This window comes from Epinephelus lanceolatus, chromosome 18, assembly GCF_041903045.1.
Source record: "Epinephelus lanceolatus isolate andai-2023 chromosome 18, ASM4190304v1, whole genome shotgun sequence".
Classification (NCBI taxonomy): Eukaryota; Metazoa; Chordata; class Actinopteri; order Perciformes; family Serranidae; genus Epinephelus; species Epinephelus lanceolatus.
The window spans coordinates 7,502,900-7,520,760 of record NC_135751.1 but is presented as its reverse complement, the minus strand read 5'-3'; the positions used below and the strand labels follow the sequence as shown (position 1 = coordinate 7,520,760).

Genomic DNA, 17,861 nt, shown 5'->3' with positions numbered 1-17,861 from the left:
TTACTACTATGCTATAATAGTTCTGCAACCAGGGCATGGAGCTACCACTGAGGACGCCAGAGTCATGCCCTCAGCAGGGTTTCTACAGTTACACATTACAGTGTTTTAGGATGATTTTCATATTTTCTAGACTCCATAATCTTGAAAATGTGACCGCCTTTAAGGTAGTTTTTGGGGGTTCTCCAAGAGATGATTTTGACACGTAAAACATTAAATTTGCTGCAGTCTGTGCCTTTTATGCATCTGTTTGGTGTAAGTGTCCTTAATTTTGTCAAAATAAAAGTTATCTGCTAATTTCCTGTTTTTCCTGGGGTGGGGGACAAATGCACATGTTGTAATTACTGAGGGGGACATGTCCCTCATCCCTTCGAAATCCACACCTATGCTAATAGGGTACTAACACTGTCACTGCTTCGTAAATTATACCACCACAACTGGCACATTTATCAGAATTTGTCCCATCAGTGTTACTAGCACCACTTTGGTGCAAGTGCTGACAGAGATGCAGCTGAAAGAGACGCTGAAGGTTTGTCTGTGCGTTGCTATTTTATGGCATAGATTTTCTCTGCTTGTTTTGCATGAACAGCAAACAATGTCAACTTTTACTACTTGCACTATACTCCGACTCCAAGCCTCATTATAGCTGTTTCTACATCACGTGAGAAGCAAGGGAGGAAATAGAGATCCTGCAGTCCTCATCAGACTCTGTGTCTATCAGTCGTTTGGTGCAGAGACAAACACAGGAACCGCAGTGGCTTCACAAGCTCCTAATGGACGGATGACGACGCTCCTAATGAATGCACTCATCATCTGTGTGGGTGGGGGTGGGGGTGTTTATGGGTTTATGACAGTCTTTTGGTGTTGCAGCCAAACAGACGCCCCTCTCCTTTAAGCTGCAGTGTACAACTGAAAGAGACACATATTTTAAACACATGCTGGCTCATCCGCTTGTTTCTCTCCCAGCCCCCCCTCACCTCTATCTCTTTCACACAGACACCAGATTCAATCTGGAGAAGTACGAAAAGAAGAAACCGAAAGGAAAGCTGGGCTGCCCTCTCTGAACTTTCCCACTGCAGCCTAATTCACACCACAGAGCAGCAGAAGAGGAGACCTTCTTCTAACGGGAACTGTGGAGCGTAAATCACAGATTATCCCCCACCATTTCTCCCAGATAACCTTCTATTTAATCAGCAGTGAGAAGCAGCGATGCAATGACATGAAGCATGGTCGTACTGTAAAGTCTCTTCTTTAATAGGAATCCAGCATCAGCAGTGCCATCGCACAAAGAAGACAACAACACACAGAAGAGAGGAAAAACATACAAGAAGGGACTGGAACATTTCACAGGGAGGAGAGGATCAGAGTGACTGGAGTTTGCCCGCTCGTTAATAATGTCTTTACTGTGGCCACATGGCTTAGATTTGCCTTACTTAAAAAAGCGGAGGGAAAATAAAATGACTTGTGGAGCGCTGTCCATATTTATCAGCAGCAAAAAAAACACTCCAGAAACTTTGTTCCTCCAATCAGGGGAGTAAATACTGGAACAGGAAGTGGGACAAAGTCATAGTAAGGGCTAAAGTAACAGAGTCAATAATTAAAATCAAAAGCATTATTTATATAGATGCATTGCTTCATTTGAAGGTACTGTTCATTATTTATGAGAGGAGGAGGGGGTAGTGCAAAATGGGGGAGGTATGTCAAATACTTTTTAAGCCCTAGGGAGTTTTGTTTTTTTTTTTGCTAAAGTCAGGGAGATACAACTTTAAATACCCTCTGAACCCAAATACCCACCGATGGGTATGAGAGGAATGTTGTCTTTAAAAATCACCAAAATCATATATTTTATTATAGCCAGAAATAAACATGATTCAGGGGTGTCAAGGTTGAGAAAAAAAACATCCAGCAACCCCCCTCCTCTGATAAGTAGAGAACAGTCCTTAATCAACCCCCTTTCGCCCTCTCCGTCCCAATACTGAGGCTACATCAGCAACTTATTACTGTTCACCATGAAACAAACCGTAGACACAAAGAGCTCATCGGACTGACATCAGAACAGATCATTCAGACAGTCGGCACAACAACATGGAAAACCAACAGAATCTAAAGAACATGACGGACATGAAAGAAAGAAATCTATATTACAGTCAGATGCCATGTCCCAATAAGACAAAACAATATTCAGCATATTTAACTCATTCCAATAAGAAAGACGAGGTTACTCACTTATATACAATAAATTAGAAATATTTCCTATCGAGAAACTTCTATTTAGTTTGTTTAAATTTTTCAGTAAGCATTCCCCTCTGACAGATATAACACACAAAGAGCTAAACGACGAAATAACTTCTTCAAATGACGAGTGACTCGAGGCATGCGCAAACCATGTAAACATTTTTACTCGTGAATAGAGGATTTGATGCTTATCGAGGAATTGTCTCTGTTAAAGACTTTGCAAAAAAGAAAAAGGCTGCTTGTAGACCCGTTCATTTCTGCGTGTGAACTACTGATAAAAAATAAACTGGAGGCGATTTCCACGCATGTGTGCGTAAACCATATATATGTGTTTGTTTTTTACAGTGGTGGTGCACAAGCAGCCTTTGTGCTCTGCAAGCCGTAACGTCCAACACCACACATACACACACACTCACTCACTCACGCGCTCAGGCACGCACACACACATATACGACGTTGTAAAGCCAATGTGTTGTTTATGAGCCGTCCATAAAACTGCCATCGGACGCCATTTAACTACGCCGACACTTCAAATAACGCCATAGTCAGGCCGGCCTTCCGACACGGCCTCTTCATATTTTAACTTTCAGATCAATAAAATTCTGCATAATCTGAAGTCTAACCGGATAATACCCCGAGCTAATAAATGTAGACACTATTGCTAAAGCATTTCGCGCGGGAATAAATCTTTAAATGTTCTGTGATGCTTGTTTATTAACAGTAACTGTGTTATAGAACCTCTAGGAATGATATTTCCAGGAAAATAAAATCTGGAAAGGACTTTAAAACTTGTCAGTAGCGCGTCGGGGTATTTCCTTTTTCGTCAGTCCCAGGTTGCGTTTGGAAGCCGCCATTGCGCACGCATCCGTATATTTCCTGTAATGAGAGAGAGAGAGACCCGCCTTGCATAGCAGATAATACACAATATAGCCTACTGTATGTATAAAAATAGAGCAGATTATTTCCTAAAATGCAATGCAAAAGCCACGTTGAGTAAAGATCGGTGGCCGAGGAGATAGAGATTGAGGATTTTTGACCAGTGCTTCATGCACACATGGGTTTTGTGCGTATTAGACTCTGAAATTAAGATTTTTACATCTTCACTGCAAATAGCTGATGAACTACAATTATTCGGAGCAGTGGGTTATTTGTACTGGCCAGTCAAATCAAGACGCGTTTGTGTTTGAGAGTGTGTGGTGGGAAGGCATTAAGGATCAGGATTTGAGAGGAAGTAACCAAAACTATCCAGGACATTTAATGTCTTAAGTCAGTTCAGGTGAGAGCAGCGGGTGATCAAACTTCGCCCGGATAAATCTGACTTTGATTTACCCAAAACTGAGCCCTGATCCTAATATAAATGAGGATGGATATGATTAAAATACCTGGTGCTTTGTGCTGTGCCTCCTCTCAGATAAGCTCAAGTGAAGCACAGAGCAGGGGACGACTATCGATAGCCGATAAAGGCCTTAGATGAGCCGCCGCCACCGCAGCGCATAAAGCATCCCGAGAGCAAGCTGAAGGGAGGGGATCCACGATATCGACAGCAGCCTAATCGGATCCCCGGTTGCTGAGTCGGGTTAACACACCGCCGGCACCCCATCATTTCCCACCCTTCACTTCCTCCCCCTCCGGTATCTGCTCATTACTTAGGCCGACAACCGGGAAACAAACGGCGGCTTGGTGCTTGTATCAACGCCGAGCATCAGTCGGTTTCTAATCAAATTCTGCCAGCAATGAGAGAAACAAGTGGAAGAGGGGAGAATAAGAAAAAGAGGGATGAACACCGGTGTGTGTGTGTGTGTGTATGTGTGTGTGTGTGTGTGTGTGTGTCACTGCGCTCCTCGTACTTATTAATGGCCATATGAAATCCTGGTTTCAGCACCTCCGCGCACCTCTGGTGTCAGCGACGGAACAATAAATAACTAATAAAGGAAGAGTAGTGCTTGAGAAAAATACCCCCCACCCCCCCTCTGTTGTAGCATCACCAGGCGGTTTGCTGTTTTCTTCCCTTTCATATTGTAGTCTAATACTGAAGCCTAAATAGTAGCGTGATACAAAACTATGAAGACAAACATCCAGAGCTATCAGTTCATCAAACAGTCCAGTCCGCCAGGTCGAGATGGGACTGCTGTTGGTCTGTGAGGTTTTTTTTTTTCGACCCATCATCCTCCATGACTGCAAGCTCAAATGATTCCAGAGTTCAAAAGTTGTCTCCTTCTAACATCAGACGTGGCGTTCCCGAGCTTCTTAAGACTTCAGTGTTAACGTGGCGGCGTCCTCAGCGTCTGTTAGCGATCAATAAAGCCATCGATCAGATGTATAGGATGGTAGTGCCTGAAGGTTAAAACAAATTGGAAATAGCAGTGTGTGTGTGTGTGTGTGTGTGTGTGTGTGTGTGTGTGTGTGTGTGTGTTGCAGTTATTGGGAAGGCCATTTTGTGTTAAGGGGACTTTAAGTTGGATACATGGTGTAAGCGTGCGTCTGAATACGTGTGTGTGTGTGTGTGCGTGCGCGACTGAGAGTCCCGCTAGTCCTTGGGTTGGTCCTTGCTCTGTTTCTTCATTTTCATCCTCCGGTTCTGGAACCAGATCTTCACTTGCCGCTCCGTCAGGTTGAGCGCGCGCGCCACCTCATGCCGCCGGTCCCGCGTGAGGTACATGTTGAACAGGAACTCCTTCTCCAGCTCGAGCGTCTGATATTTGGTGTACGGGCATCGCTTCTTCCTGGAGGAGCGTGCGTGCAGCCAGTTGGCCGAGGGGTCATCTGGAGAAAGAGAATAGAAGGGAATGCAGTTAATGATAAAATAATAGAATAACTAATAGTAATAAATGCCAGTGTACTCTCCCCAGCCCTGCCTTTCAGGAGTTTTAGAGCATTACAAGTAAAAAGCAGCAGTCACTTCGTGCGTAAAAGTTGCAGAACCTTGTGCGTAAAAGCTTTGCTCGAGAACACCTGACTCTGCAATTGACACTTTGGTGCGTAAAGTAGGTTTATGGTGTCAACAGGGGCGCACATTTGACACAAGTAGATCCATGGCTGTTTTATTTGACACCACGCAAGCGGAAGACAGACGGCCTGCTCCATCCAACCTACAGCTTCCTCTGAAGAGGAGGAAAGCACGACGGACAAATATAAACAGCACCCTTCAATGCACATTTTTTTAAAAGTAGAGCAAAAAAAAGTAGCGTGACTAAGTTAATGAAACAGTGCAACCCCAACATAGCCCAATGGTGTGTTATTTTACTCTGCAAGAGAGTGATTCCGTGCGTTCTTCTAAATTTAAGCTGCTTGCGGACCAGTTTAAAAAATGCACCAATTTCATTTACATTTAAAGCAAAAACATTAAATGGCAGTGATTAGAAATTAGCCAATGAGTTAGCTGATACAGTCAGTGCCGCAGTTAATTACACACATATATGGTAATGACAGACAGGGAGATATCTGACGTGTTTCTGGAGGCCCCTGTTTGAAGGTGACCTTCAGCGGATAAATACAAGATGCTCTCATCGCGGAGGTTAAAAAAAAAACAAAAAACTAATGATAACAGGAGGCAGCACTGTGAGTCTAAATCACAGTTTGTGACAAAAAACAGGAGCCGAAGTTTCCCTCTGCGCGATGACAGCAAACACACAAAAACACAGCAGGAATATGTTTTGCAGGCCTAATAATGTTTGCTTTTGTTTGCGTGACAATGATGATCATATTGTAGCTCAGCACACTGCCACTGCGTCACTTCTGATTGCTCCTAAATTAATTAACGTCAGGAAATTTATGGCCCTGATGGAAGGAGAGGACAAATCTTCCTTGTGTGCACCCTGACCTTCTCCTTTCATTAAGCTTAGAAAGGTCCGATACAGTTTTCATACAGCAGATTGTACTGAACCCGTTAGCACAGCATTTCATCAGAACTAAATATATACATCAACTAATAAAAAGCAGATTGTCTTTACATTAGTACATATTCTCTATAGTGTTGTGCACTCAACATCGGCGAAATTAAATGTGATGAAACAAAGGATTTGTGACGCTCAGCTCCATTTTGCCACATCAGAACAGCGACATGCTCCAACGCAATTGAGACTGTTGAAACCTGTGTTTGAGATGTAAATAACAACGCTGTAACCCATAATGCTCCTTGTGGATGTTCTTCATTTTCGGCCGAGAGAAAGTTATGAATTATTGCCTTGATGTTATTATTCTCTGCGTCTATTTCTTTCTTTCTTCCATATGTCTTGTTTGCCAGGCCACCCTGGCTCCTCCACACCCCTCCAGGCCACCACACCCTCTTTATAGCTTTCAGACCGATGTAATTAGCAGAGACTTCTTGTTTGGGACGCATGGGTCTGGTTTAGGGCTGAAAGCTATCAGCTCTTCCCCTCTGCAAAGCGCCAAGGCATCTCAAATATGAGGCAGCTTGCTGGGACTCTCACGGCACAGAGGCTGGTAGAAAGACAACTCCACCATGACAATCACAACAACAACAAAAAATCTCTTTCTGATTTCATTCTTGACATCATTTTGCACTGCTTTTATCTGCGAATATTAATATGTTTAAATAATTTTAGCAAAGTTTCTCACAATCCCAGAAGATAAACATCTCTGTTTTGAAAGAACTATTACTATCCCAAAACACACTAAGGAGCATTGTGAGAGGCTAGAGCTGGTTCTGGTTCAATTCCACTTTTACATCTTCTAAATAAAACCTTTAACCATGAGCAATCATTCCCTGTGGTTAGGTCAGGCTCTTCCTCCACTCAATCACAACAGTCAAACCAACCAACAGAGTCTTCCACTGTAGCTAGAGGCTGTAAAACCAAAAAGAAAATCAATGCAAACATAAAGCTTAAGATTTCTGTCCTCTTATAGGTGTAGCAATTTCTTTAAATTTTGTCTTAAAAGCTAAATAAAATGTGTTATAAAAGCTATTAGACCATCTGTGATGATGAACAGCAGTGAGGGGTAACATGCAAAGCAGGAAGCAAGTACACACTGGCACTAATGTCTTTGATACTGCCGTTTCTTCATTGCATTTTATCAGTGACGCCATCTCAGTCACCAGTGCAATTCCAAGTCTGGAGCACAAACCAAATGTGACTCAAAGAGGGGATTCTGCTCTGGATTTATTGTTAAAAAACTTGCTTTGTTTCACATCACTGGCTGTTTTTGTTATACTATAGCCTTCCAGAGGCGGTAATCAAACACAGCACACGTGCAGTCTGACCATCAGGCTGAATGTGGGAATGTAGATCCATCTAAATCAGTTTGGGCAACATTAGGGCCAAAATGCTTCTCACTGTTGCTGCCAAACTGCAAAAAATATGAGATTTATCCTTACAGCCAGGAGCAGACCAGGTCTGCAGGGCTAGGGGTTATGAAGGAGATTTTATATTCTTAAGTAAAATGTAGCCTCAGTCCTCTGGCCTAAAATGGCAGAAGGGATGATCTTATCATTCACAAGTCATGGGTAAAGCCTGAGCTTCAGCGTTTTCCTTTTTTTTCCATCAGGCGAGGAGATTTAGAATATGTGTCTCTCCCCCTGAGGAGCCAGTCTTTTTCCTCACTTAAGTTGGGCGGAGGCTTTGTCTGTCAATTTCACTGGTGATATTTTACTGCTGTGACAATCCTTCTTGCTATAATGCCAGGGCAATTCATAGAACTGCATATGACATTCATAACAATGATTCTTTTAAGTCCCAGTTGTGAACAAAAGGCTGTTTTGTGTGGAACCATGAACAGTGTTAGCTTTATCACATCTATATTTAAATGGGTGACAAGCAACATCTTTAAAAGGAAAATTGTATGAAAAATTAGGAATAATAAGAAATATAAAGTTAATAAATAATTAAAAAATACTTGTGATTAATTAAAATTATGGGATCGCTATGAGAAGTCAAATCTTTGACCTACAGATCATTTTTTCCATGTTTTAAGTCTATTAAGAGAAGTTAGTCATACTGTTGAGATAGTAAGTGAAAAGTAAGTCACACTTCTCATCTTTTTGACTTTGGTCATAATTTGGAATTGAAAACTCATTAGACACACGCTTGTCTTGTTATGTCACATTTTTGACTTGGTATGATCCAAGTTTATTTATTAAACACTTCAACCACTTCCTGGCAGGGCCTCCATAATTTCTTAACAGCAAAGACACACAAAAGAAATTGACACATCCACATCAACAATCAGTACAACAAGGACAACAGATGGGGATAGAAATCTATGTCCTTAATTTCTATTATACATTTGACCAGCATCAGACCTGACCAATTCATGAAAGTATCAGTTTCCTCAATCATTCATGTCAGTCTATCACATGTCTTCCAAGTCCGATTGACCATGTGAACACATCATGATCACAACAAATACTGTTTTTATTGTGAAATTTCCAGATCTGATTCATCACCAAAATCTAATCAACTGATCAATTAGCTATCTGTTCACCAAGTCTGAACCAACACAGCAGTCTCATATGTCTCCTTGAATTCCACATACAATTTTCATTTTTCCTAACAGAGAGCTTGTCACAGACTGCAGACAAAAAGCCCCATTTGAAATAATCAAATATGATCAATAAGGACATGAGCTTATTTCAATTTCCAAAAGATATGACCTTGTTATTTAAAATGTACACAAACAAGCACAGTGTGTGGACTCAGTCGCTGAGGTTTTCTTCATAAATGTGAACAAACCCCGGATAAAAGCCTTCCCTGCTCAAAACATTAGAGATAAAGACATGAAACCAATATGTTGTGTGTGACTTTCACACACTGCAATAACTTAATTTAACTTGTGCAATAACCCCATTCACCCTGACTGTATATATTCTGTTTGTGTAAATTTTGTTTACAATATATATATATGTATGTATATATATATATATATATATTTATTTATGTTTATGTTTGTTAATAATTCCTGTTTATTTAACTATATATTTGTTAATACTATTGTTTAAATTTCTTATATTTTCATGTATCTTTCCTCTCTTGCAAGGAGCACCTGTAACATAAATAATTTCCCCTCGGGGATCAATAAAGTATTTCTGATTCTGATTCTGATTCTGATTGATTCTGATTCTGATTCTGATTTCTGATTCTGAAACCAATATGTTGTGCTTATTAGCTAATGCTACAATATTATACTAATGTATTGAGTTAAAGGGCCTTGACTTTCCATCAGGTATTTTTTGCAGGGTATGTAAACGTGAGAGTACAGGAATTCATTCACAAGCATTTTATAAGGTGTAATTTAGCAAATTAGAGTCTTGTTCAGAGCAAGATTGCAAAGCCAAGATGGCCGCCATTGATGTACATGGCATCATCATAGCCTCCTTGTATTATTCCCACCAGCGAAGTTAGTTAGCAGCCATCATCAGTAAATATGTCCTTAGTACCCTCTGGAATCAATTTCCTCCAACATGACCAGCATGTAGAGGATCGATTTCATCTCAGAGCAAAATAATGCCTGGTAAAGAGGTGAGGAGAGGGTGGAGGGTTGGGTGAGGGGGGTGTGCCACGCTTTTGTCACATTGTAAAGTGGGTGCTTTGCATTCCCCGGGTATATAATCACCTCCAGGACCATCCATTACCCTCGGAGCTGTGCCGCTACCGTGGCTGTCACCCAGGATGACAAACCGGTTGAGTGGTGGGTGGGTGTGCAGCGGTGCAGGAGGGTGGTGCGTTGGGGTGCTGGTGGTGATGGGGGACGGTATAGAGTTTTTTTCTCCAAGGGGTGGGACAACAGTAAGGATGATGACATATAGAAAGAAAGAATATGGGTGGGGGGATATGTGTGTGTAGCTCAACTTGAAGTTTTCTCTTTAGGCTACATCCATGTATCCGCTGAAGCAATGTATGGCTTGGATGTCACTTGGACAGGCACATGGATGAAAAGATTGATATTCCCGTAAAACTATGGCCCTGCAGCACGATGTGTTCAATTGTAGGCCAATGTGTGTCTTTGCCTATGTGTGTGTGTGTGTGTGTGTGTGTGTGTCCACCATGATAAATGCTGCTTGCATGGAAACAGTGACCGAAACGGCTAGAAGACTAATATCACATCCCGTCTCTTTCTCTCTCTCTTTCTCCCTCCCTTAGCAATTTCACCCTAATAGTTCCAGAAATTGACCTCTCATATATCCCAAAGGCACGTTATTACATTTCCAGAAGTCGTATTTTATTCCCCCACCCACCCCAACCCTTACACCCTGTCTCACCCAGCCACCAACAGCAACACGCCAATTAATGGGGTTGTTCACCCGGCGTTATAACTTAATAAACTTCGGGGGTAATAACTTTCTCGCACTGCCCCGCAGCAGCAGCAGCAGCAGCACAAAGACTGAAGTGTAATCTTGTAGTTTATTCTGGATGGCCGCCCAGCACCAGTAACACAAAGAGAATCTGTAGCTGGGTGCTGGCTTTAACTGGATGTGATGTTTTGCACGGTAGGATTCCACTGATGTTATTCACACAGCGGCCATTTTGAATACCTGGGAAGGGAAACACTGCCTGGATTTGTCCTGCTGTTATATGCCAAGATGCAGACACTAATCACGTCCCAGGTTCCCTTCTAAAAAATGCTGACCCATTCAATGAGAAAAATGTTTGTATTGTACATTTCAAGGATACATTGCATTTGTGCCTTATTTTGTGGCCACTACATTGAAATTTGAAGTTTCATGTGGTGAATGTGTGGTTAGGTTTAGGCATGATAATCACTTGGTTATGGTTAGGAAAAGATCTTGTTTTGGCTTGAAACACCCAAATTTGGTTACTGCTGGAAAAACAGCAATGTTAGGAAATGCAAGGATGTGTCGGTAAAAAACACCCAGGTTCGCTACTACAAACACTGTTGGTACGCTGCAAAGGGTCATCATAAAACAGCCTCTGTTGTTGGTATTAAACAGTGGTCTGCAGCTTTGCAGCTTAGGTGACATGCCATCCACCATTCCCCCCACCTCCCAGTGACAAAAGTCAGCTTATATCGAGACACTGATATGATACGTATGAAACATGTAAAGGTAACATATTTGTGCAGGTAACATATTTGCAGAAGCAAATAATGCAAACATTTTCATCAGGCAACTGAGCTAAAAGTGCGTCAGAAACGACTGGATTTGGAGACACACATCCACATCCTAGAATCATAGAATTCAGCCTTTGCAGTGTCCTCATCAAGTATTATAGGAAGCATTATATATATATTTTTTATCATGAATAAAAACTGCTTTCTGTTAGGAATCTTTGCTGTTTTGGCAACACATAAGAAGTATCAACTTATGTGCCTTTAGAACTTCTGAAACTCCAACCATCTGTCCTAAATCCCTTCTTGTAATCAATATCGACAAGGACTTCCAAGAATTCTGCCATCCTGTAACGTTTAGCTACTCATACAGTCAAAGTACTCCAAGGAATTTGGCCACTGTTGAATACTACATTGTCAGGCCGCTTATGTGAACATGTCCAGTGGACACAGGGTACAAAATATGACTGTGAGAGTGTGCCAATATATGACCCAAACAAGAAACATGATACATATAAAATAATCAGTACACTAGAAGTTATTGTTTGCCATTCCATATCAATAACAAGAGTTGTTCTGTGTTTCTGTTCTTGATCTCAGTTTATATTTTCATGGTTTTAAATGACAGATATATTAGTCACATGACTGACATCACAGTAAGTTTGTACTATGATATATGGTACTCAGATTATTACCTTGTAGACCCACTTTGTCCACACAAAGCCAAGACCAAAGCCTTATTGAAACCATAAGTAAGTGTATCTAGCATACCCTAAAAGAATAGCTGGACATTTTTGTAAAAACTTCCATTTTCTTGCTGAGCACTAGACACCACAACATGCCACATATACACTTATGTTTTTTGCAAGTATTAAACATACAATATATAACGTGTTAATAGTGGTCTCTAGAGGTACTGGTAGGTAAATCTTGTAACTTTTGGACAGTAAGCCCAGCTGTTTCTTGTCCACTCTTTGTGCTAAACTCAGCTAAAGGGCTGCTTGTGGTGAGCTTTACATTTACTTATTCCCAGCAAGAAAATGAACAAGTGTACCGCCCCAAATGTCCAACTGTACCTTTTAATTACAGCAGAACAGCCACAAAAGTCAACCAGACAGCTATGACGGTATATTAATGATAACTCTACAAAGATCACTTGTTTAGAGAAAATAATGGTGTCACTTGTAATATCAAAACAGCTAACTTTTCAGAAAAAGACTGGTTCTATTATGCGGTTGCAACCCAAAATTAGGCTACCCACCCCAATGTAGCCAGCTGAAGTCAGCATTAGCAACAAAGCATAATGTGTTGATATTTCCAGTTAAATTCCCTTGAACATGACAATTCCTGCTTCCTAAGTTAGAAACCATTCACTTTATCAGTACAACTAAGTTGGATTAAAGTAAGGATAGCTCTGTTTTGCCTTCATAGAGAAATACCCCACCAAAGCGTTTAAAATGGCTGCCATGTGAACAATAGAAACAGCCTTCACTTGCTGGTTGGAGCAGCTACCACTACCTGCCACACTGACCCACTGCACATCAAAAAAACCCAAACCACCAGAAAAACAACTCACTCAGTAACAGCTCAGAGAGAAACTTTCTCTAAGTGGGAAGACTCTCAGTCAGTTTTGACTGTTTGAACACTTGAATCCATTACAGAGGAGCCTGCTCTACCACCAAGCCATGGGACACACAGTGTTACTGGTGGAAAGTCTAATAACTCAGACTGGAGGCTGCTGGGCTCCATCCAGCCCTTAACCAGCTCACTGCTCTGATGGATAGCATGCTCAGATGCTGTAATAGGGTGGCTGAGTGTGTGTGTGTGTGTGTGTGTGTGTGTGTGTGCACGCATCAGTGTGTGTGAGAGATAGAAAAAGAAAGGGGCAGAGCTGTGTGTGTGTGTGCCAGTGTAGTAATAAAATATGTAAATGTGAGTGTGTAGTATTTAGAATTTGTATGTCTTCCTCGGAAAAGGCCAATACGGGGGAAGGCCTCCCTTCTTCTCTCTCATGCACACGATCACACACACAACGCAAGTACTCGTATCAAACGTCCACGCACTCAGACGCATGGATCAGACACCTCTGGCAGAAACTAGATTTATCCGGCGGGATTAGAGGAGGGGAAACAGAGCTCGTTCACATCAGCCAGTAAAGAAATATATAAGAAATAAAATAATATAAAAAAACACGACTGAATGTCTTTCCAGGGAGCGTTTTTCTGTCCCGCCCAAAATAAGTCACGTCGTTTTGGAAAGCTTCAAACTGAGCCAACGCCGTCAGCACATGATGGATTAAATGTTGTTGTTAGTGCGAATGATGATAGAAAAACAGAACAAACCCGTGTTGTACTGGCCAAACCCTCCACGGCTTTATATCAAGATGATTGCGATTTCTTGACAGGTAAAATATTATTATTATTACAGAGCGAGCAGATGAATTAAACAGCAATTCACATGCGACTGTATGACCGGCAGCCCAGACTATAATAACATCAAAACAGTTGTGCCTGGCGGGAAATATTACCAATTATTGCTTTGAAGTCTAAAATATTAATATCAATAAATGACGTCGTGCGCTTTTACAAGCGGTATCTAAACTTTGAAGGCTGCAATACGTTTATCCATTAATACATAAATCCAAACTTTGAGTGTCATTTTGTTAAAATAGGCTGATAGCCCTAAGAGTTAGAAATAATAAGAAACGCCACAGTTTTCCAGGTACAGACTCATATATTTTAGGTGATTAGCCTATTTTCTTTGCAAAACACATGAAGGGAAGTTTAGTTCTTTTGTCTTCCACTCGTGTTCACGCTCAACTACAGACTGAAACACCATCACAAACCGCTGTGGGATTCACGTGCATTTGTAGATTTATGCTGGAAGAACCCAGAGAGCTTGTCCTCACTGTCCCCCCTCATGTGAGCGGTGTTTTGAATCCCGTACAGCAGAGTTAGTCCACGCTGCTGGCTGAGTTATGAGGACTCTGCTCTATTTAGAACTAATCTAGCCTGCTCTTCGGCTCGTGTCAGTGATGGACAGATTGACTCCATTTGGGATTTTTTTGCAGGATTTTTAGAGGAAGACTGATAAACATTTGTTTAGGGGGGCGGAAACGATACTTTATCCTCTATAATGTTTACAACTGGCTGCCACAGAGGAGTGCCGATACATGGGGATATTAGAAGAGAAATATGACAATATAAGTCACACACATGTCGGGAAATGATGAAAATAGATGACTGCAACATTAATGTCAAAGCAAAGCAGAAAACAGTGTCTGAATAGCTTCCTAGAATTGTATCTATGACATATTGACAATGCAGTGTGACTTTCTCAAATACTTAAACATATTAAAGATACTCCAGCGTGTCCAGTGACGCAACAGTAAAGCTCTGGAGCTCATGTTGCCATACTGGAGATCGGTACTAACCCTTGGTTAGAGCATACAAGTTCTACACAGTGGGAGCAGGAAGCCTGCAGGTCTACATACATATGTGTTTTCTCTATTTTTACAGTTAGGACTTGGGCTTGTTACAAGCTGACTGACATCAGGAGCTTTAAAACGTAATGGAGCGCAGACACAAGCCCATGTGCGCACGCGCCCTTGTGTGAAACAACGACAGAGAGAGACAGAACAGAGCCCTACGACCTACAATGCACCTGCAGTAAAAGAAAAACAGACAAATCTAAAGCATCGGCCACTTTGTCCTTGTCAAACAGGACAGCAGTGCGCATGCCCTGAGTAATTACTAACGTTAAACAATGTAGAGGTTAGCCAAAGTCAGCAGCGTTCTCCAATTACTACCAGACTAATAGATCCGAGGAAGAAGAGCAGCAGATTGGGGGGAAGTAAAGTTTAAAAAACTGACTTAATAATTTATGAGTTTTTTTTCTCATCTTTGTATTTTGAATGTCTCCTCATTCAGAGCGTCTTAAATATTCAGAGGCACTCTATTCATCCTTTTGTACACAAGCAACTGTAATTAAAATATATATTCTTTTCAGCTCACGCATGTAAAGCTATAAGGATACACGTGTCCTTGATTGCTGAGAAACTCTAACTGACCATCCTAAGTACTTAAAGTTATTCTCAAACTGTCATGTAGATGCAACAACAGCCATACCTTAATCTAATACAATATCATCTTCAGTTTTTGTCAAGACTGTGTTAGGTGTTGATCCCACATGCTTTTAAGGGCGAGTTTTGTTATTGTACAGTTTTATTTAGAGTGCAAGTTGTTCACGTCATCTATGTTTTGCAGGTTATTTGAAGGATGTGCCACGTTTAAAAAAAAAAACAAAAACTACATTTCTATGTTGTTACATATATACTCCGTTACTGTGGGGACCGGCTGGTTACTCGGGGATGATACGGGCTAAATATCACAGTAAACTTAGAGAGCAGAAGGTGGGGGCACTTTGGCTCTCCGGCTCTTTGTTCTTGTTTTATGGCGGCATTAAAAGCATTTACAATCTCTCTCTCTCTTCCTCTCTCACTCTCCGCTCTCTCTCCTTCTCCCGCGCGCTATTTCCTGCTTTAATAACTTACTTTGATCCAGGCCGTCTTTGTCCTCACTCCCTTCACAAATGTCCTTATTTTCCTCGAACCCTGCTCCCGGGATAGCGGCCGGATGGTGGCTTAGCTCGCGCGCCGCCGTGGAAGCCGACTCCAAGATGTACGTGGTGGTCTCGTGCTGGTGCTGTCCGCCGATTTTGGGTGGGATCTCCCCGCCGAGATGGCCGAGCTGCGGCTCCAGTTTAACCTGCCCCGTCTGGCCCTGCCCCGGGACAGATTCGGAGCCGCGCGGCGCGCAGTCCAGCCATGAGCGTAGGTACCGTGTGTCTGCGGCGGGCACGTGCTGGGCTGGGATGTAAGGGTGGTAGACAGTAGGGAGGCCACTGGCACCGTGGTGCGGACTGAACGGGCTCCATGACGATGAGAAGACCGGGGGCTTCGGTTGGAAGCTGCAGGATGGGTACGACTCAGGATGGGGATGCTCCGCGTGCGCCGCGCCGCCGGGCTGCCTTCCGCCAGCGGCTGCGGCGGAGCTCGAGCCGGAATACTGGACGCTGGGAAAGCGAGCCGGGGTTGAGAGTTCATCGCTCTCGTGACTTATGATGGAGTCCACGTAATAGTTGCTCAAAGTCCCAGAAATGGACATTCTCGGACATTATCTGCGAAACGCCGCGAGTTCACTAAATGGAGAACAAGAAGAGAGACATTACGAGATTTTTCTGTTTCCCTCTCTCTCTTTCTCTTTCTCTCTTCTGTCTTTTGCTCGCTTGCCCCCTCCCTCTCTCTCTCTCTCTCTCTCTCTCTCTCTCTCTCTCTCTCTCTCTCTCTCCCTTCCTACCAAACAACTTGCTCACTATGGCGAAACAAAGTGCTACAGCCTACAGCCTCGCACTGTGCACGGAGGTTTGTCGGGTCTGTGCGCGAGGCGCAAACTGATTGGCCGGACTTTTTCTTCGAGCCTGATAAAGCGTCAATGGAGCGTAAATCAATCCTGCACGCGGGCCTCTCTCTCTCTTTCTCTCTCTCTGTCGATCTCTCTCTCTCTCTCTTTAATAGATTGCACCCCATCTAAATAAATTGTCTTGTTTATATGCAATATGCAAAATGAACAGTCCGTCGGTATATCTAGTCTGTGTATCTATGGCTGCTGTCAAGATGGAATTATATCAGACCGTTAAATTATGCTCCGTCTGGGCAGTATGCATGAAATGCAGAGTGGAGACAATGGCTGACAAATAAGTGGCGCCATTATTTTTATTTATTTATTTATTTATTTATTTATTTATTTATTTATTTATTTTTCACCTAATCAAAACAGACGCGCGTGCATTTCAGTGTGAAGCGCACGAGGAGCATTACCGACAGCCCATCCACATCTCTTGCTGAATTGTGCGCAAGCACTCACTTCAATCAATCTCAGCATCAGGGAGTCTGCATTTAAAACACCATTAGTACAAGCGCCGATAGTCCCACACTTAAGGCTAGTCAACAGCAGATATTTTCTATCCAAGACAAGATAGATAGTAAAATTCACACCTAGGTGTGTTTAATTATTTACCCACTGTCTGAGTATACTTGGAAGGATTTTCTGTGAGCTGCGGAGCCGCCTGACACAGTTTTATTGGCAGATTAACAGTCATTTTTGTTAACGAGCGCCATTAAATCGGGCCCTGCGTGGTTATGCCCCTTGTCTTTACAGCGCAAACTACTTCAACTACTTTTTTGGGGTCCATTTAATACCATAATAAAATCTTACATCAGGGCGGCTGCTTTGGTTTTATAGGGCTGATATATGGCCTGTGGTGGTGCGGACCGTAAACGCGACTGAAGCTGCTGCAGCCTTCCTCCCGCTCGGGTAAAGGGCGCTTCTCACTCAGCGGTCAGGCTGCTATGAGTAAACACAACTCGGGCAGGAGCTCGGTGGAGGTATGGGGGACTGAGACTGGACGCAGCTTTCTCCTGTGAGGGAATAGTAGGTCACCTGGCTCAGTTGCTCTGTGTTGGAGCTCCTGATGTTGTCCACTTGTGCTCAAAGCTTCTCAGTCAGCTGCGTTTGAGGGATGAAATCCGTCATTGGGCTTTTAATGAG

The 17,861-nt window shown here is 42.5% G+C and overlaps 1 protein-coding gene across 1 annotated transcript; it reads right to left on the bottom strand.

Annotated features, from left to right (window-relative positions):
* Positions 1-1,230: 1,230 nt before the first annotated feature.
* On the bottom strand, positions 1,231-16,709 carry hoxb9a (homeobox B9a). The gene is made up of 2 exons (XM_033645773.2): positions 15,806-16,709; positions 1,231-4,995 (listed from the first exon to the last, which is right to left on the bottom strand). Exons 1-2 carry the CDS (start codon positions 16,416-16,418, stop codon positions 4,760-4,762), a joined length of 849 nt encoding a protein of 282 aa, XP_033501664.1. The 5' UTR covers positions 16,419-16,709; the 3' UTR covers positions 1,231-4,759.
* Positions 16,710-17,861: the final 1,152 nt, after the last annotated feature.